This window comes from Oncorhynchus gorbuscha, linkage group LG06 (assembly GCF_021184085.1).
Source record: "Oncorhynchus gorbuscha isolate QuinsamMale2020 ecotype Even-year linkage group LG06, OgorEven_v1.0, whole genome shotgun sequence".
NCBI lineage: Eukaryota > Metazoa > Chordata > Actinopteri > Salmoniformes > Salmonidae > Oncorhynchus > Oncorhynchus gorbuscha.
The window spans coordinates 79,357,958-79,379,397 of record NC_060178.1 but is presented as its reverse complement, the minus strand read 5'-3'; the positions used below and the strand labels follow the sequence as shown (position 1 = coordinate 79,379,397).

At 43.8% G+C, this 21,440-nt stretch overlaps 1 protein-coding gene across 2 annotated transcripts in view; it reads left to right on the top strand.

The window, feature by feature from the left end:
- LOC124037264 (golgin subfamily A member 7B-like) overlaps nt 1–21,440 on the top strand; it is a 45,017-nt gene that overhangs the window by 6,617 nt on the left and 16,960 nt on the right. The window contains exons 2-4 of one of the 2 annotated variants that reach the window (XM_046351949.1): nt 11,546–11,671; nt 12,126–12,278; nt 14,481–16,685. In XM_046351949.1, coding sequence (XP_046207905.1) covers nt 11,546–11,671; nt 12,126–12,278; nt 14,481–14,603 — 402 coding nt within the window. In that variant the 3' untranslated portion in view covers nt 14,604–16,685. Of the gene's footprint in view, nt 1–11,545; nt 11,672–12,125; nt 12,279–14,480; nt 16,686–21,440 lie in introns of those variants that run through there. The other variant, XM_046351948.1, reaches the window with a different exon arrangement.

The following is a 21,440-nucleotide window of genomic DNA, read 5'->3' as shown; positions in this document are numbered from 1 at the left end:
AATGCAGACACAGGAGGAAGATGGTTACGCTCCGATATTTATTACACCAAAAGGGGTAGGCAAAAGGCAGGTCAGGGACAGAGTTCATAAACCAGGACAGAGTCCAAACAGTACCCGGGGATAGGCAGGTTCGAGGCCAGGACAGGCAAGGGTTCAGTGAACAGGTCAGAGTCCAAACAGTACCAGGGGATAGGCAGGTTCGAGGCCAGGACAGGCAAGGGTTCAGTGAACAGGTCAGAGTCCAAACAGTACCAGGGGATAGGCAGGTTCGAGGCCAGGACAGGCAAGGGTTCAGTGAACAGGTCAGAGTCCAAACAGTACCAGGGGATAGGCAGGTTCGAGGCCAGGACAGGCAAGGGTTCAGTGAACAGGTCAGAGTCCAAACAGTACCAGGGGATAGGCAGGTTCGAGGCCAGGACAGGCAAGGGTTCAGTGAACAGGTCAGAGTCCAAACAGTACCAGGGGATAGGCAGGTTCGAGGCCAGGACAGGCAAGGGTTCAGTGAACAGGTCAGAGTCCAAACAGTACCAGGGGATAGGCAGGTTCGAGGCCAGGACAGGAAAGGGTTCAGTGAACAGGTCAGAGTCCAAACAGTACCAGGGGATAGGCAGGTTCGAGGCCAGGACAGGCAAGGGTTCAGTGAACAGGTCAGAGTCCAAACAGTACCAGGGGATAGGCAGGTTCGAGGCCAGGACAGGCAAGGGTTCAGTGAACAGGTCAGAGTCCAAACAGTACCAGGGGATAGGCAGGTTCGAGGCCAGGACAGGCAAGGGTTCAGTAAACAGGTCAGAGTCCAAACAGTGCAAGGGGATAGGCAGGCTCGAGGTCAGAACAGGCAGAGTGGTCAGGCAGGCGGATTTGGCATCAGGACAGGCAAGGGTCAAAACCAGGAGGGCTAGGAAAAAACAGAGACTGGGAACTGGCCATCACACAGGCTTGGCTCAGTCGCTCGGAGGAAGAGCAAATTGATTGTTTGTCTGGATAGGTCAGAACATTTGACACTTTATTCCCTATACAAATGTGGGGCTTGAAACCTGACACTTCAAGTCAGCTTCGCTGAGAGAGTGGGAGCGGAGAGCAGAAAGATGGGTCTTTCTGGCACTATAAGGGACGGGATCCTACAACGTTCACAGAGCGCTTTGTACTCCAGAATGTCAGTCCAGAACCGCTCAGAGGTTGTTAAGACAGGTGTTGTGCATACAGTATGTGTTGTAACTTCTATTAGAAATTGGCTAAGGAAGAATCTCAGCCAATGAGAAGATCAGAACCTTATTCTGTGTTCATTATGAGTGAACGCATGTCTTTATACTTTGAAGTAAAACAATTGGAACAGTACATGGATTCCTATTACCAACAGGGGTCACACTAGAATTCAGAACCTTTTAAACGGTTTCACCTGCATTTTTTGGGGGGGAAAGTCATGTGTTTATTAAATGTTTTATTCAATAGAGTGATTAGGGGTATGCAACTATAGTGTTCATTCACAAAATAATAATACATTAGTGCAACACATTTGGCAGAAAATAGCTTCATTTTCATCAGATGACAACATAAGTGCAACACTATTAGGCTGGCAGCCACACAAGCGTACAAAGAAAAAGTATGGCCATCATATTTTGAACGTTTATCATAGAAAGAATGTAGCCAGCTACACTATATACACAAAAGAATGTGGACACCACTTTAAATGAGTGGATTCGGCTATTTCAGCCACAACCATTGATGACGGGTGTATAAACTCGAGCACACAGCCATGAAATCTCCATAGACAAACATTGGCAGTAGAATGTCCTGACTGAAGCGCTCAGTGACTTTCAACATGGCACTGTCATAGGATGCCACCTTTCCAACAAGTCAGTTAATAAAATGTCTGCCCTGCTAGAGCTGCCCCGGTCGACTGTAAGTGCTGTTAGTGTGAAGTGGAAACATCTAGGAGCAACAATGTCTCAGCTGTGAAGTGGTAGGCCACACAAGCTCACAGAACGTGACCGCCGAGTGCTGAAGCACATTACGTGTAATAATCGCCTGTCCTCAGTTGCAACACTCACTACCGAGTTCCAAACTGACTCTCGTAGCAGCGTTAGCACAAGAACTGTTAGTCGGGAGTTTAATGAAATGGTCCTGGCCGAGCAGCCGCATACACTCCTAAGAACACCATGCGTAATGCCAAGCGTCGGCTGGAGTGGTGTAAAGCTCGCCACCATTGGACACTGGAGCAGTGGAAACATGTCCCCTGGAGTGATGAATCACGCGGCACCATCTGGCAGTCCAACGGATGAATCTGAGTTTGTCAGATGCCAGGAGAACGCTACCTGCCTAAACACATAGTGCCAACTAAAACATTTGGTGGAGGAGGAATAATGTTCTGGGGCTGTTTTTCTTTGTTTGGGCTAGGCCCCTTTGTTCCAGTGAAGGGAAATCTTAACGCTACAGCATACAATGTCATTCTAGACAATTTTGTCCTTCCAACTTTGTAGCAACAATTTGAGGAAGACCCTTTCCTGTTTCTGCATGACATTGCCCCCGTGCACAAAGCGAGGTCCATACAGAAATAGTTTGTTGAGATTGGTGTGGAAGAACTTGACTGGCCTGCACAGAGCCCTGACATCAACCCCATTGAACACCTTTGGGATGAATTGGAACGTCGACTGCGAGCCAAGCCTATTCGCTCAACATCAGTGCCCGACCTCACTAATGCTCTTGTGGCTGAATGGAAGGAAGTGACCACAGCAATATTTCATAATCTAGTGGAAAGCCTTGCCAGAAGAGTGAAGGCTGTTTATTTTTATCTAACCTTTATTTGACATGCAAGTCAGTTATTTTACAATGACGGCCTACCCCGGACAAACTCTCTCCTAAACCGGACGACGCTTGGCCAATTGTGTGCCCCCCTTATGGGACTCCGATCACAGCCGGTTGTGATACAGTCCGGGATCGAAACAGGGTCTGAAGTGACTCCTCTAGTACAGAGATGCAGTGCCTTAGACCGCTGTGCCACTTGGGAGCCCTGTTATAGTAGCAAAGGGGGGATCAACTCTATATTAATGCCCATGTTTGATGAGCATGTGTCCACATGCTTTTGGTCATGTAGTGTACATTTCCTCATGTTTTGCTTGAAATTAATCTTGTATTTTACCAAAGAAAAGTAGGCTACGCCGAGAAGAGCACCCTAGAAATGAAGCTACGTACGATTCAGATGTTCGTGAATTCTCATGGGAGTGGAGAAGTGCAATTGAAGCACAAAATTTGTCTGATGCAAAGCAGAAATTACGATTAGACACATTTTAGATCTGCATTTACAAAACGTAGCAAGATATTTCTTATGCATTTTGTTTTATGCGTGGAAAAACGCAGAGTTCTGCGTTAACCTGACCCCTGATCAAGTACATGAAATATATCTAGAATATGCAGCTTGAAAATACCATTTATAGTTTCAATTTCAAGCTTCATAACATCTTTGTATTTCATGCTATTCAAATTCCTGTAGCTACCTCATCACTCAAAAAGGCAACATCGAGGAAAGAAGAACGCTTGTTGTGGTAAACAAGCAACAGAAGGATGGAGAGAAAAAAAGAAGGAAGGAGGTAGAGAAAAAACACTAATCTTATGGGACTAATTGAAGACTGCCGGTGCCTGGCTCCCTTCTTCTCTCTCCCCCTTTCCCCTCTGGAATTTCATGAGAAATAATGCAGAGATTATAAATTCATGAGTAGTGGCCTTGGAGGCATCTACTGTATGTGTGTGTGTGTTCATGATTAGTGGCATGCTTACGAATGCACAAATGCAGCTTTCCTCCTGGGCGGTTAGCTGAGCCCAGAAAGTGTGTGTGTGTGTGTATGCTTCTGTTGTCAGTTCAAAAGTAGGCCAAACCTACTTAGCCTACTGTTTAGATTACATGGTCTCCAATGAATATGACGAACATGGTTTTGAGCCCCAGTCACCTAACAACGTTTTGTGAGCTAACATGATTCCTCAGACCTAAGGCAATGCTAGTCATGTGAGCGTAGTTCACCAAACCACCTCTGCTACATTAGAGGTTCTAGTTTAGCTCAGTTGGTAGGAGCAGAGCGCTAAGGTCATTGGTATAATTCACAGAGAGATCACTTACACATTCTGCAATGACTGTTTGTAATGTCTTGTGTCGTAACAGCATGTAAAGTTACTCTTTGTAAACCTATGCCAATGAGGAGAAAGTTTGTTAGCAGGCTGTCTGCAGTTCATTTCTATCGGTCAATATTGATATGACTGTACAGAGCTTTGTGTTTCTAGGAAAATAGAAGGTACTGATATCTGTATGCCTGCAAGCCCATAGTCATCTCTGTATCTCTTTCTTTCTCTCTCTCTGCTCCGTCTCTTAATTATTTATCTTCCCCCCCACTCTCTCTATTTTTATCTCTCCATCTCTATCTCTGTATTTAGGCCTGTTTCCGTTGCTGTTAGGACATATTATTTCATGCTTCCCCTAGCAACAGTGTAGGACGAAGTAATTACCATGGTAATTACATCACTATTAATAAGGTCTTAATGATGTCTTGATGTCTTGATCACTGAGTTTGATCTGTTGAAATGATTGTAGCACAATAATGTTATGTCATTGTCAACAAGATTTGTGATGGGTGTGCGTTTTAATGGATGGGTGTCTGTGTGATATAAGTAACTGTGATTGGAACATACCGATATGCTTGCTCTCTGTTTTGAAACACTCTGTGGTACCAACACAGACACACAGACAGACAGACAGAGAGACAGACAGACAGACAGACAGACAGACAGACAGACAGACAGACAGACAGACAGACAGACAGACAGACAGACAGACAGACAGACAGACAGACAGACAGACAGACAGACAGACAGACAGACAGACAGACAGACAGACAGACAGACAGACAGACAGACAGACAGACAGGGGATATTACCCCTAGCGTCTGAGAGATCAAGACAATAAGGGGACTGTACTGTATTGTGTTTGGATGCTTTCACCTGACTGTTTTAGATGAAGGTGGTGAAATGGGAGGTTCCAGTAAGAAGACCAACTACTGTAGCTCTCACAGTCACACGTCAGAATTAGACGTGTTTCTCAAACCTCAAACGTCACATTTCGAAGTTGTTTCAGACGTCAAATTGTGTTTAGGGTTAGGTTTAGGTGTTAACTTCTTAGTGATTCTTAGTGCCAATCCCGTTAACGGGTTTGATTTGACAACGCACAGTGGAATAGCAGCACACCAAATTCAAAAACAGATAAACTCAAAATAATATTTCATGAGTCATACAAGTGTTATAAATTGGTTGAAAGATGAACTTCTTGTTAATCCAGCCATAGTGTCAGATTTCAAAAAGGCTTTACGGCAAAAGCAAACCATAATATTATCTGAGGAAAACACCCCATCAAACAAACACATGAAAATCACATTTCAACCCACCAGGCGCGACACAAAAGTCAGAAATAATGATATAATTCATGCCTTACCTTCGAAGATCTTCTTCTGTTGGCACTCCAATATGTCCATTTAATATCACAAATGGTCCTTTTGTTCGATAAATTCTGTAGTTATATCTCCAAAATGTCAATTTATTTGGCGCGTTTGATCCAGAAAAACACAGATCTCAACTTGCGCTACATGACTACAAAGTATCTAATATAGTTTGGTTATTTAACTTAGATTTTTGGTTGCGATGGAGACGTGAACTGAATAAATTATTAACTTGAAGATTACATTTTAAATCAACCAAAGCTTGAAACCCTGGGCCTACTATACAGTAGGTATTGTCTATTTGTAGTTGAACCCTGGGTTGAATTGACACAATAGCTGTTGATGACATCGCAAATGCTATATAGGCCTAAATAGTATAATTTATGAAATATGACATATAAAGTATGGTTATATTTAATTTGTTCTGTTAAACTTACCCTTTGGAATGTCTTCGATAGCAACAGTGAATGTAAGATCTGACGTTCTTTCAAGGTACAATTTCAGTGTATTTTATACAAGGTTTGTCTGTTGAAAATTGGTTACCACGATGACATAATCCTTCAAAACAACAGTTTACACTACTGACTTTGAAACAACGTTGATTCAACCAGTTTGTGCCCAGTGGGGATGTTATTTATCTATGTGTAGCATAAGATCAATCAATCGATATGCATGCAAAGACACACATTGAAACAAACAATTCTAAAAATCTACTTGCAATAGAGCATGCTGGGAAATATGATGAGGATGGATGTGGTTTTTGAGAGTGTGTGATGATTGTACCTTTTATATTCAGAATATCGGGTAAGAAATTTTACCATTATACTAGATTATCTGCACATGTACCCTAAAAGGTGCCAAACAGTACCACATGAGATTGTATGTGTACCTCTGAAGGTACATTTTGTGTAGTTTGATGTTTTTATAACCCCAGGAACAATACGCTACCCTAACCGTATCCTTATTTCTCAGAGTGTAGAACAGATAGTGAATGTAGAAGCTCAAATGTTCATTCTAAGATCATGTATTTTTATGCTACATCATTGTTGTTAGATTCATTAGCAACTCCCAACATATTGTCAAGAATCAATATAATCATCAGTCCTTGGCAAAAAAAAACACACAGTAATACTTTGTCAAATATAATATTTAAACGTCAACACTTGTGTCAAGGAAACACTTTGGAATTTAGGTAAAAATTACACTAACTCATGTTAGATTGCTGTCCTTGTGTTCTTCTATGAATATAAACTTTGCGGACCCCTTGTCTCTGACTCCTCTCCTCACAGAGAGGGTAATAATCCTGTAATATTCACGGGACAAGCTGACTTTGGCTCACTCACCCTCTCCAAACCTGAAGTATATAACTGCGCTCCACCCTATTTCCTATATAGAGCACTATTTTGACCCTAGCCCTATGGGACCTGGTCAAAAGTAGTGCCCTATAAAGAGAATTAGGTGCCATTTGGGATGCACAGCCATTGAATATTTTGGTGTAATATAGTTGACTTCGGCACTCTGTTCTGAAGTGGTTCCTCTTAATTTAATCTATTACTATAATTGTGCTGTTGATTGAGAAGTTATGTAATGGCAGCGATAGCTGAGCATGCACTGTTGTTGACAGATTAATGCAGTATTGTGTGTGTGAGTGTGTGTGTGTGTGTGTGTGTGTGTGCATGCATGTGTGTGCTGACGCCATTCACTTCCAGCTGCTTTGTCTATTTACGCAATAAGGCCCGAGGGGGTGTGGTATATTGATGTGGTATATTGGCTAAACTGGGTGGTTCGATCCCTGAATGCTGATTGGCTGACAGCTGTGGTATATCAGACCGTATACCACTGCTATAGTTATGTTGATAACCAGTTTATAATAGCAATAAGGCACCTCGGGTTTTTGGTGTATGGCCAATATACCACGGCTAAGGGCTGTATCCGAGCACTCCGCGTTGCGTCGTGCATGAAAACAGCCTATAGCCGTGGTATATTGCCCATATACCACACCCCCCCGTGCCTTATTGCTTAAATATACAACGGCTAAGGGCTGTTCTTAAGCACGGCACGAAGCAGAGTGCCTGGAAACAGTCCTTAGCCGTGGTATATTGGCATGTACCACAACCCCCCGAGGTGCCTTATTGTTATTATAAACTGGTTACCTATAGTTGAAGTCGGAAGTTTACATACACTTAGGTTGGAGTCATTAAAACTTGTTTTTCATCCACTCCACAAATTTATTGTGCCTTTTAACTTCTTGGTGACAGGGGGGAGTATTGAGTAGTTTGGATGAATAAGGTACCCAGAGTAAACTGCCTGCTACTCTGTCCCAGATGCTAATATATGCATTATGTATCTTTCATGTAGGTTTATGTATCTTTCATCAAGGTTTATGAAGAGTATTTATTTTATTTGATGTGGCTCTCTGCAATTTCTCTGGATGTTTTGGAGGCATTTCTGAACATGGCGCCAATGTAAACTGAGGTTTTTGGATATAAATATGAACTTGATCGAACAAAACATACATGTATTGTGTAACATGGAGTCCTAGGAGTGTCATCTGATGAAGATCGTCAAAGGTTAGTGATTCATTTCATCTATATTTCTGCTTTTTGTGACACCTCTCTTTGGTTGGAAAATGGCTGAATGCTTTCTGTGACTAGTTGCTGACCTAACATAATGATATGTTCTGCTTTCGCCGAAAAGCCTTTTGAAATCAGACAGTGTGGTTGGATTAACGAGAAGTGTATCTTTAAAATGGTGTAAAATACATGTATGGTTGAGGAATTTTAATTTATGTTGTTTTCAATTTGACACCCTGCACTTTCACTGGCTGTTGGCGCGGTGGGACGCTTGCATCTGAAAGATCTCAGAGAGGTTAACAGCTTGGAAAATTCCAGAAAGTTATGTCATGGCTTTCGAAGCGACTGATAGGCTAATTGACATAATTTGAGTCAATTGGAGGTGTACCTGTGGATGTATTTCAAGGCCTACCTTCAAATTCAGTGCCTCTTTGCTTGATGTGATGGGAAAATCAAAAGAAATCAGTCAAGACCTCAGGAAAATAAATTATAGACGTCCACAAGTTTGGTTCATCCTTGAGTAACAGGGTTGGTTATGTTCCTGTTGTCCGGAACTCTGGCTGTCTCTATGGGGATGCCACAGGGTTCAATCCTCGGACCGACTCTCTTCTCTGTATACATCAATGATGTTGCTCTTGCTGCTGGTGATTCTCTGGTACACCTCTACGCAGACGACACCATTCTGTATACTTCTGGCCTCTCTTTGGACACTGTGTTAACTAACCTCCAGACAAGCTTCAATGCCATACAACTCTCCTTCCGTGGCCTCCTAACTGCTCTTAAACGCAGGGGAAACTAAATGCATGCTATTCAACCGATCACTGCCGCACCTGCTCGCCTGTCCAGCATCACTACTCTGGACGGCTCTGATTTAGAATACGTGGACAACTACAAATACCTAGGTGTCTGGTTAGACTGTAAACTCTTCTTCCAGACTCACCTTAAGCATCTCCAATCCAAAATTATATCTAGAATTGGCTTCCTGTATCGCAACAAAGCATCCTTCACTCATGCTGCCAAACATACCCTCATAAAACTGCCCATCCTACCGATCCTCGACTTCAGTGATGTCATCTATAAAATAGCCTCCAACACTCTACTCAACAAACTGGATGCAGTCTATCACAGTGCCATCCGATTTGTCACCAAAGCCCCATACACTACCCACCATTGCGACCTGCACGCTCTCGTTGGTTGGCCCTCGCTTCATACGCGTCGCCAAACCCACTGGCTACAGGTAATCTTACAAGTCTCTGCTAGGTAAAGCCCCACCTTATCTCATCTCACTGGTCACCATAGCAGCACCCACTCGTAGCACCCGCTCCAGCAGATATATCTCACGGGTCACCCCCAAAGCCAATTCCTCCTTTGGTCGTCTTTCCTTCCAGTTCTCTGCTGCCAATGACTGTAACAAACTGCAAAAATCTCTGAAGCTGGAGACTCATATCTTCCCTCACTAGCTTTAAGCACCAGCTGTCAGAGCAGCTCACAGATCACTGCACCTGTACATAGCCCATCTATCTACCTACCTCATCCCTATACAGTATTTATTTACTTATCTTGCTCCTTTGCACCCCAGTATCTCTACTTGCACATTCATCTTCTGCACATCTACCATTCCAGTGTTTAATTGCTATATTGTAGTTATTTCGCCACAATGGCATATTTATTGCATTAACTCCCTTATCTTACCTCATTTGCACTGTAAAAATACTTTTTGTTTTCTTTTGTTCTACTGTATTATTCACTATGTTTTGTTTATTCCATGTGTAACTCTGTGTTGTTGTATGTTTCGAATTGCTATGCTTTATCTTGGCCAGGTCGGAGCTGCAAATGAGAACTTGTTCTCAATTAGCCTGCCTGGTTAAATAAAGGTGAAATAAAATGTTTTAAAAAATGTTTCCACTTGCCTCTAAAGAAAGGTGTATTTAATGTTGAAGCATTCTTATTGGTTGGTTCAACTCTGATGACAATACGGTGTGTTGTGATTGGCCCCGCTTGCAGATAGGGGGAGATCGCGAACGTCAGGTCTTCCCAGTTTGAAGGGGGAGGTCACATTGTGAATACTGTTTTCTATTTTACAACGTGTACACGTTTTCTGTACATCACTAATTTATTAATATGTGGGTATATGGTACCTGTTAGGGATTGAGGGGCTTTCTGGGATGTGCTTTGGCATATGATTGCTGTAAATAAGTGTTTTAGCTAGCATACACCGATGTTGTGGGGGTGCTTTGCTGCAGGAGGGACTTGTGCACTTCACAAAATAGATGGCGTCATGAGAAGGGAAAATGGTGTGGATGTAGTGAAGCAACATCTCAAGATATCAGTCAGGAAGTTAAAGCTTGGTCGCAAATGGGTCTTCCAAATGGACAATGACCCCAAGCATACTTCCAAAGTTGTGGCAAAATGGCTTAAGGACAACAAAGTCAAGGAGTTTGAGTGGCCATCACATTTATTGGAGTGGCCATCACATAGCCCTGACCTCAACCCTATATAAAATGTGTGGACAGAACTGAAAGAGTGTGTGCGAGCAAGGAGGCCTTACAAACCTGACTCAGTTACACCAGCTCTGTCAGGAGGAATGGGACAAAATCCACCCAACTTATTGTGGGAAGCTTGTGGAAGGCTACTCGAAATGTTTGACCCAAGTTAAACAATTTAAAGGAAATGCTACCAAATACTAATTGAGGGTATGTAAACTTCTGACCCACTGGGAACATGGATAAGAGCGTCTGCTGAATGACTTAAATGTAAATGTAAATGATAAAAGAAACAAAAGCTGATATAAATCATTCTCTCTACTATTATTCTGACATTTCACAGTCTTAAAATGAGGTGGTGATCCTAACTGACCTAAAACAGGGAATTTTTACAAGGATTAAATGTTAGTAATTGCGAAAAACTGAATTTAAATGTATTTGGCTAAGGTGTATATAGACTTCAACTGTACATAAATAGAACAGTAAACAATCATTTCTGTGTCATCCCCGTGGGTTATTTTCTGATATACATAGGGCTGACATGCTATATAAGCCAATCAGCATCCAGGAACCAAACTACCCGGTTTATAATATAAAATACCACACAGTTCAGTGAAACTGCCGTAGAAATATGATATACCAATCCTTCTTCCAATACTGTAAGTATGTTTGACTCTTCTGGTTGGCTTCAGTTCTTTGTGCTTCAGAGACATTATTTTACCCACCTATCTTCATTCAATGGCTGAAGGGCAGTATAAGACCGATCTAACATTGCAGTATTTTCTCAATTTCAATTTTTGTCAGTGTGTTTTGGCTCCTTGATCCTTGAAAATCTCTGTTCCTCCCCTTCCTCCTGTCTCTCTCATCTCTCTCTTTTTCCCCTCACTCTGTATCTCCCATGTCTTTATTTCTCTCCTCTCTCTGTATCTCCCTCCTCGCTCTTCCTCACCCCTTTTTTTCTGACACCCCCCCTCTTCCATATGTCTCATACTACTCTCTCTCTCTTCCTCCACAGTTCCATAACCTTCAGGAGTTGAGGCAGAGTCCGTCTCTAGCCACCAAGGTGTTCATCCAGAGAGACTACAGCGAAGGAACCGTCTGCCGATTCCAGATCAAGTTCCCCTCCGAGCTGGGCAGCAGGGTGAGCACACACACACATGCACACAGGCAGGTACACGAAGGAGACAGACACAGACATATGACTTCACTTTGTTTTCACATTCCTAGAATTGGAGCCTTTCAAGGTTCTTTTGTCCATCCTTGAATGCCACAAGTGACGCATGTATTTCTAAATCGATAGAATAAAGGGTATTTTGGGAGAACAGAATGTGCCTGGTGGTGTGTGTATTTGTGTGTTTGTGTGTGCTTGCGTGTGTGTGTGTTTGTGTCCTGAGGTGGTGGAAGAACAGCTTGTGTATCATGGCTCACACAGTGTCACATAAAAGCCTCACGCTGGTATACATATGGCGTGGGCGTGTATGTGCTTGTGTGTGTATGTTTGTGTTGCAGTCTTCTGACAGATGGAGCATTCACTCTAATAGTGCTGATTTGCTAACTGTGTGTGTGCGCCTACGTGGATGTGTGTGTGTGTGTAGATCGAGCGGACTCTGTTTGAGGACACAGTAAAGACATTGAACAGCTACTATGCGGAGGCAGAGAAGGTCGGAGGCCAGTCCTACATGGAGGGATGTCTGGCGTGCGCTACAGCCTACTTCATCTTCCTCTGTATGGAGACACGCTATGAAAAGGTACCAAACACACACACACATACACACCAGACATAGACATACGCAAGACTGGTCCAAACACACTAAGACAGTCGTGAAGAGGGCACGACAAAGCCTATTCCCCCCCAGGAGACTGAAAAGATTTAGAATGGGTCCTCAGATCCTCAAAAGGTTCTACAGCTGCACCATCGAGAGCATCCTAACTGTTTGTATCACTGCCTGGTATGGCAACCGCTCAGCCTCCGACCTCTATATCAGGCGGTGTCAGAGGAAGGCTCTAAAAATTGTCAATTGTTCTCTTTGCTACCGCACCCTCAAAGCATAAGACTCCTGAACAGCTAATCAAAGGGCTATCCAGACCCCTCTTTTCCACTGCTGCAACTCTCTGTTTATAATCTATGCATAGTCACTTTAACTCTCCCTACATGTACATATTACCTAAATTACCTCGCCTAACCAGTGCCCCTGCACATTGACTAATATATAATAATAATATATGCCATTTAGCAGACGCTTTTATCCAAAGCGACTTACAGTCATGTGTGCATACATTCTACATATGGGTGGTCCCGGGGATCTAACCCACTACCCTGGCGTTACAAGCGCCATGCTCTACCAACTGAGCTACAGAAGGACCACAGAAGGACTAAGTACTGTATATACAGTGTCGGAAGTTTACATACACTTACATTGGAGTCATTAAACTTGTTTTACAACCAGTCTAACACATTTCTGGTTAACAAACTATAGCTTTGGCAAGTCGGTTAGGACATCTACTTTGTGCATGACACAAGTAGTTTGTGTAGACACAAATTGTTTACAGACAGATTGTTTCACTTATAATTCACTGTATCACAATTCCAGTGGGTCAGAAGTTTACATTCAGTAAGTTGACTGTGCCTTTAAACAGCTTGGAAAATTCCAGAAAATGATGTAATGGCTTTAGAAGCTTCTGATAGGCTAATTGACATAATTTGAGTCAATAGGAGGTGTACCTGTGGATGTATTTCAAGGCCTACCTTCAAACTCAGTGCCTCTTTGCTTGACATCCTGGGAAAATCAAACGAAATCAGCCAAGACCTCAGGAAAAAATGGTAGACCTCCACAAGTCTGGTTCATCCTTGGGAGCAATTTCCAAACGACTGAAGGTACCACGTTCATCTGTACAAACAGTAGGACGAAAGTATAAACACCATTGGACCACCAAGGCATCATACCACTCAGGAAGGAGACGCGTTCTGTCTCCTAGAGATGAACGTACTTTGGTGCGAAAAGTGCAAATCAATCCCAGAACAACAGCAAAGGACCTTGTGAAGATGCTGGAGGAAACCGGTACAAAAGTATCTCTATCCACAGTAAAACGAGTCCTATATCAACATAACCGGGAAGGCCACTCAGCAAGGAAGAAGCCACTGCTCCAAAACCACCATAAAAAGGCCAGACTACCGTTTGCAACTGCACATGAGAACCAAGATCGTACTTTTTGGAGCAATGTCCTCTGGTCTGATGAAACAAAAATAGGACTGTTTGGCCATAATGACCGTTGTTATGTTTGGAGGAAAGAGGGGGAGGTTTGCAAGCTGAGAAACACCATCCCAACCGTGAAGCCCCGTGGGGGGGGGGGGGGGGCAGCATCATGTTATGGGACTTGTGCACTTCACAAAATAGATGGCATCACGAGGGAGGAAAATTAAGTTGATATATTGAAGCAACTTCTCAAGACATCAGTCTGAAAGATAAAGCTTGGTCGCAAATGGGTCTTCCAAATGGACAATGACCCCAAGCATATTTCCAAAGTTCTCAAGGTATTGGAGTGGCCATCACAAAGCCCTGACCTCAATCCCATTGAACATTTGTGGGCAGACATTTGCAAGCAATGAGGCCTACAAACCTGGCTCAGTTACTGTCACATCTGCTCCTGCTACACCCTCTGGTGTTCATCCGGGGTCTTCTTGACCTGCAGTTACTCCCCCTGTACACAATCCCTCTCTGTGTGATTGTGTGGTTGGAGCCAGGTGTGCTGGAGTCAGAGCAGATCCCTACCAGCTGCAACTCATTCCATAATCAAGATCTCTTCAAATACTCAGTCCTGCCACTTCCCCTCTGCCAGATCGTAATCTCTGCTCAGTCAGTTCACGACTCTAGCCATTTATGATTATTCAAGATCCTGTTACTCTGCTGTGCCTGTTTCCCTGCCTGACACAGTTTATCCTCTCATTGCAGTTACCGCTCTGTCTCTGGCTCCTCTTCCACATGTCACCACCCAACTACCTTGCTCTGGATTTTACTCACCACCGCTGCCTTGGATTCCCCTCAGAACCTGTTTACCCTGTTCTACTCAGCTAACTCCAACCTCCGTCTCTACATCTGGTTTTTCTGCAACTTATCCGAGCTTCTCCGGATCTGCACACCATATCTCCCAGTGTAACAATAAATATTTCGGTTCATTCATCCCTGTTTCCTCATCTGAGTCTGCTCTTGTGTTCCCCTGTGTCGCTCCGCTTAACAGTACGATCTGGCCCAGAGATGAACCCAGCAGACTCCACTACTCTTTACCAAAGTATTGTTGGTCAAGGCGGCCTATTTGAGCAACATGACCAAGCCCTGAAAGCCCTACTGGAGAACATCAAGGAGTTTTCACGGACCCTGTCTGAACTACAGGTCCAAACCTCCGCGAGTTCACAACCGTCTCAAGTCCCTCTTCTCCACCCCGAGAGCCATTTGTTCCGACTCCTGAGCACTATGATGGTAATCTTGGCACGTGCAGAGCCTTTCTTGTGCAATGTTCACTAGTATTTGAGCAACAGCCCTACTCTTATGCTAGTGAATGAGCCAAAATGAATTTTTTGATTGGCTGCCTTTGTGGAGCAGCTCTTTCCTGGGCCACTGCTTGTGGGAGAGATAGTCACCTATCTGCTTCTCCTAATGTGGATTCACAGATGAGATGAGGAAGGTATTCGACAACCCTGTCTGTGGAAAGGATGCCGCTAAATGACTTCTGTCCCTTCGTCAAGGCTCCCAGAGTGTGGCCGAAATGTCATGTGAGTTCCGCACCCTCGCTGCAGAGAGCAGCTGGAATGACGAGGCCCTTCAGGGAGTATTCCGGAACGCACTCACTGAGACCCTCAAAGATGAGTTGGTGTCTAAAGAGGAGCCTGATGGACTTGATGAAGTCATTTTTCTCACTATCCGCATTGACAACCGTCTCTGTGAGCGTCGGCGGAGAGGGGAGGTAGAGTTGCATGTCCCATAACATCTGCTTCAGTGCCTCCAGGCATGTTTTAATCCTGTACCCATGCAGCCAGACCCATCTATCTCCAGAGGAGAGGTAGCGGAGCTGTCTATATTATGGCCAGGTTGGTCACCTGGTCTCCACTTGTTCCCTGTGTCCAGCAAAAGAGGGGGATCAGCAGTAGTGGGGAACTTGGGATTGGGGGTTCTGGAATGGACTGGGGTGCAGACAAGGCAGGAGGAAGGGCAGATTGTAGACAATTAGAATGACAAAATGTACTCCAAGTAGTTACCCTTTTGGTAGACCAGTCAAACTGTGGGTTGTGTAGCTTTAACCATGGATGACCCAGAACCAGAGAGGAGTGAGAACAGTCGATTATGTGGAAACTGATCTTTTCCTGGTGATTTGCAGAGAGACACAGGATAACAGGGACAGTTCTCTCCAAAACACAAAAGAGTAGCTTTCCATTGACAGCGTTGGCATCCAGAGGTGAATCGAATGAAACAGTGTCCAGACCCAACTGATTGTCTTCTGTTCCTCCAGAATATCACAGCCTAGCTCCTGTATTCAATAAGCCCCACACCCCATCTCTGCAGCCTCATTGGCCTTTCGACTGTGCTATCGAGCTTCAGCCTGGAGCTCCTCTCCCTAGTAGCAGGTTGTATAACCTCTCTCGCCCCGAGCAAGAAGCCATGGAAGAATACATCCAGGACTCCCTGGCTGTCGGACATATCAGGCCTTCTTCTTCTCCGGTGGAAGCTGGGTTTTTCTTTGTCAAGAAGAAGGATGAGTCACTGAGGCCATGCATAGACGTCCGTGGGTTGAATAGCATCACTGTCAGTTACAAGTATCCCTTGTCACTTATCAGTGTTGCTTTTGCCCCCCTCCATGGTGTCACAGGGTTTTCTAAACTTGACCTCCGGAATGCCTACCTACTTTAAATTGCCTGAACAGCACCAGAACATGAAGATTAAATATATTTTCAATATAGATTTGCCTAGCTCCGTGGAGATCCTAGAAACCGCAAGAGTGTCATGTCCACTCCCGCTCCGGGGCTTGACTTCACTGGTCTACTAGTCACCGGTCCTGGCAACCCATCTTTAAGCACACCTGGCAACCATCATTACGCACACCTGCGTCTCATCAGTCACACTTCACAGTCGACTTCATTACTCCATTGATTACTTACCCTATATATAGCACTCTTTTGTTATCAGTCTCAGATGGTATTGTTTTTGTTTCTATGTCAGACGCTTCTCTTGTTTTGTATCGCGCCATGTTCGTTATTATTAAACTCACTAACTGCACCTGCATCCTGACTCCCTGCGTCTGTTACAAAGAGTTAACCAATCCTGTGAATGGATTAGGCAACTCAGGTGTCTATACTTCAACAGCAAAGTTAGATAACGTTTCTGAAGTAGGGCCTTGTTAACATAAAGGGAGTTGTAGTGGCTTCCTTTCCTCTTTACCATAGCCACTGCCCTATCCTGAAGCGGGACTGTTTCGTGCGCATACAGTCCACACTCAAGGATTCCAAACCGCCAAAACATTCAATGCGATCCAGGGATATGGTGCAACAAAAATGTTTATTCTTCTTATATCTAACAAAAAAATGACACTCCAATCAACTTAAATCATAGATTACTTGACATGGAAAATACATAATATGACCTGTCTGTATGGTCAAAAATACTATACCACTCCCATGTCTAGCTAGGACTCCTCCCCCCACCCGAGGGCCCTTTCGTGGCTGTTTATTTACGATAAACTCTCTGTTTATCATATATGCATAGTCACTTTAACTATACATTAATGTACATACTACCTCAATTGGGCTGACCAACCGGTGCTCCCGCACATTGGCTAACCGGGCTATCTGCATTGTGTCCCGCCAACCCCTCTTTTACGTTACTGCTACTCTCTGGTCATCATATATGCATAGTCACTTTAACCATATCTACATGTACATGCTACCGCAATCAGCCTGACTAACCGGTGTCTGTATGTAGCCTTGCTACTGTATATAGCCTGTCTTTTTACTGTTGTTTTATTTCTTTACTTACCTATTGTTCACTTAACACCTTTTTTGCACTGTTGGTCAGAGCCTGTAAGTAAGCATTTCACTGTAAGGTCTACACCTGTTGTATTCGGTGCACGTGACAAATTAGCTTTGATTTGATTTGAACTTCCTACCTTTATCCTAACACACCTACCACAGTACAATTAATGGGCAAGGGGGGGGGGGCAGAAACAAAGTTACACTAACAACAAATTAATACATCTCAATCGGGTAAATATAAATCATGAAGGTACCTAATATTTCATCATATTTAATTTATTACACAAACGTACATGGGAGCTCTGTATGTTCTGTCTTTTATACAAATATGTCCAAATCGGCTCTAACATACCGGCCCCTAATTGTTAACTGCACTGAATGCACAACAATTACTTAATATTCAAACGTAGAGCCAATACACAAATCATTGTATACCAGATAGCTATTACAGTTCATAGCTATATACAAATATACAAGGTCCCATATAGGAAATGAGTCCATAGATCTCAGTCTGAGTTGAAGTGTTCAGGTGTTCAACTTCCAAAAATGTAAAGAGTTTGACGCCCAAAAATGTATGACTACGACATCAAAGAATATAAGAGTACGACATACACGAATAAGAAGGGGCACGATTCAAAGATGGAGCACTGTGTGTGTATGTATGTGCATGTATCTCACTCCACTGCCTCAAGGAGCAGACAGAGTTTATTGATAGGTATTGGTCTTGGTCTTAACCATGACGCTCCTGACAAGACCATTGACCCCTGGCAAAGCCTCCACTACACGCCCCATTAGCTAAGAGTTCCTTGGGGTGGTATCATTGACGATGACAACAAGGGTTCCAGGACTGAAGTTTCTCTTAGTTTTGTTCCACTTGTTCCGGTCCTGCATGAGTGGAAGATACTCCCTGATCCATCTCTTCCAGAAGAGGTCAGTGATATATTGCACTTGCTTTCATCTCCTTCGTGAGTATAGGTTGCATCTCTGGAATAGTCCTGGTGGCAGGACTGGCTTTGCTTTCAGATGGAGCAGATGGTTCGGAGTCAGGGGTTCTAGATCATTAGCGTCATTTGTTACAGTTGTAATTGGTCTGTCGTTCATAATCGCCTCAACTTCACACAATGTCAAGATCTAGGGGTCTTAACAAAATAATAAAAAACGATGCGCTATTACCATCAAGTATTCTCACGGCTTGCTAGAACATTGTGAACTGCAGTGGCATAGTGGTCTAAGCAGTGCGCTCTGGCTCTGCACCATGGAAAATAAGAGCACCTCCAACCAGCTGCCCACTGCAATGAGGCTAGGAAACACTGTCACCACCAATAAATCCATGATAATCGAGAATTTCAATAAGCATTTCTCTGCGGCTGGCCATGCTTTCCTCCTGGCTACCCCAACCCCAGCCAACAGCTCCGCACCACCCACAGCAACTTGTCAAAGTCTCCCCAGCTTCTCATTCACCCAAATCCAGATAGCTGATGTTCTGAAAGAGCTGCAAAACCCATGGACCCGTGAAAATCAGCTGGGCTAGACAATCTGGACCCTTCTTTCTAAAACTATCCGCCGCCATTGTTACAACCCCTATTACTAGTCTGTTCAACCTCTCTTTCGTATCGTCCGAGATCCTAAAGATTGGAAAGCTGACACGGTCATCCCCCTCTTCAAAGGGGGTGACACTCTAGACCCAAACTGTTACAGATCTATATCCTGCCCTTCCTTTCTAAAGTCTTCGAAACCCAAGATAACAAACACCCGTGACCAGCTCGGATCTCACTGACCATTTCTAATCCCACCGACCTTCTCCGAGGTGAAATCCGGTTTCCGAGCTGGTCACGGGTGCACCTCAGCCACACACAAGGTACTAACTGATATCATAACAGCCATCGATGAAAGACAGTACTGTGCAGCCGTCTTCATCGACCTGGCCAAGGCTTTCGACTCTGTCAATCACTGTATTCTTATTGGCAGACTCAACAGCCTTGGTTTCTCAAATGACTGCCTCGTCTGGTTCACCAACTACTTCTCAGGGTTCAGTTTGTCAAATCAGAGGGCGTTTTTTCCGGACCTCTGGCAGTCTCTATGGGGGCACCGGGCAGACTCTTTTCTCTGTATATGTCAATAATGTTGCTCATGCTGTGGGTGATTCCTTGATCCAGCTCACCTTGATCTCACTATCCTGTATACATCTGGCCCTTCTTTGGACACTGTCCAAACGAGCTTCAATCCCATACAACACTCCTTCCGTGGCCTCCAACTGCTCTTAAACGTAAGTAAAATTAAATGCATGCTCTTCAACCGATCGCTGCCCACCCGTCTTGCATCACTACTCTGGATGGTTCTGACTTAGAAAATTCAAAATTAAATCTAGAATCGGCTTCCTATTTCGCAACAAAACATCCTTCACTCACGCTGCCAAACATACCCTCGTAAAACTGACTATCCTACCGATCCTCGACTTTGGCGATGTTGTTTACAAAATAGCCTCCAACACTCCACTCAGCAAATTGGATGCAGTCTATCACAGTGCCGTTTTGTCACCAAAGCCCCATATACCACCCACCACTGCGACCTGTATGCTCTGTACCCAATGGCTCCAGGTCATCTATGAGTCTTTGCTAGGTAAGGATCAACCTTATCTCAGCTCACTGGTCACCATAACAACACCCAACCGTAGCACTCGCTCCAGGAGGTATCTCACTGGTCATCCCCAAAGCCAACACCTTCCAGTTCTCTGCTGTCAATGACTGGAACGAATTGCAAAAATCGCTGAAGTTGGAGACTTATATCTCCCTCACTAACTTTAAGCATTAGCTATCTGAGCAGCTTACCGATCGCTGCAGCTGTACACAGCCCATCTGCAGATAGCCCATCCAACTACCTACCTCATCTCCATATTGTTTTTATTTACTTTTTTTGCTCTTTTTTGCACACCAGTATATCTACTTGCACATCATCATCTTCACATCTATCACTCCAGTGTTCATTTGCTAAATTGTAATTACTTTGCTACTATTGGCCTATTTATTGCCTTACCTCCTTACTCCATTTGCACACACTGTATATAGATTTTTATATTGTGTTATTGACTGTACTTTTGTTTATCCCATGTGTTACTTTGTGTTGTTGTTTTTGTCGCACTGCTTTGCTTGATCTTGGCCAGGTCGCAGTTGTAAATGAGAACTTGTTCTCAACTGGCCTACCTGGTTAAATAAAGGTGAAATATATATATATTTTAAATTCCATGCTGTTATTGATGTCACGTTAGCGTAGCACCTTAGCGTAGCATCTTCATTAACATGCTACGCTAACCTAACATCAATCACAGCGGCTGGATTGCTTATGCAGCACTCCATGCTCCTGTGGACAGTTACAATGCTGATGGGCCATGCTTCTGCTGACTTCAATCTAACAATGTCTCAGTTTGATCAGGCTCTATGGGGTTTTATATACACTGTGAGACCAAGGTGAGTTGATCAGAGAGGTTCTGTCACGCACACACACACACCCACACACACCCCACTCACACACGAAAATACTCACATACTGGTAGCCTTGTGTTTGTGAGGAGCAAGATTATTTGAACTAATTTGACATTGAGAGTGCCAATGTAGCGTCAGTATTGGGTGACACTAAGAACAGTTGGTCTAAAGGCTGGTATCTTATGGGCATGGGAAGTTCACATGAAACACTGAGACATTCTGCCAAAGAGAAAGGGGTAGGGATCACAGAATGGACGTGTCAGAAATGCCTCACCTCTTCAGAGGTGTGAACTGTGGCATGGTGAAGCATACAGTTGAATTACAACTGTTCTGACATGCTGCATTTGTCTGTATGGCTAGTTTGCAGTGTGCAAGTGCACAGCAATTGCTGACTCTTGAAGTAAGCAAGTTTT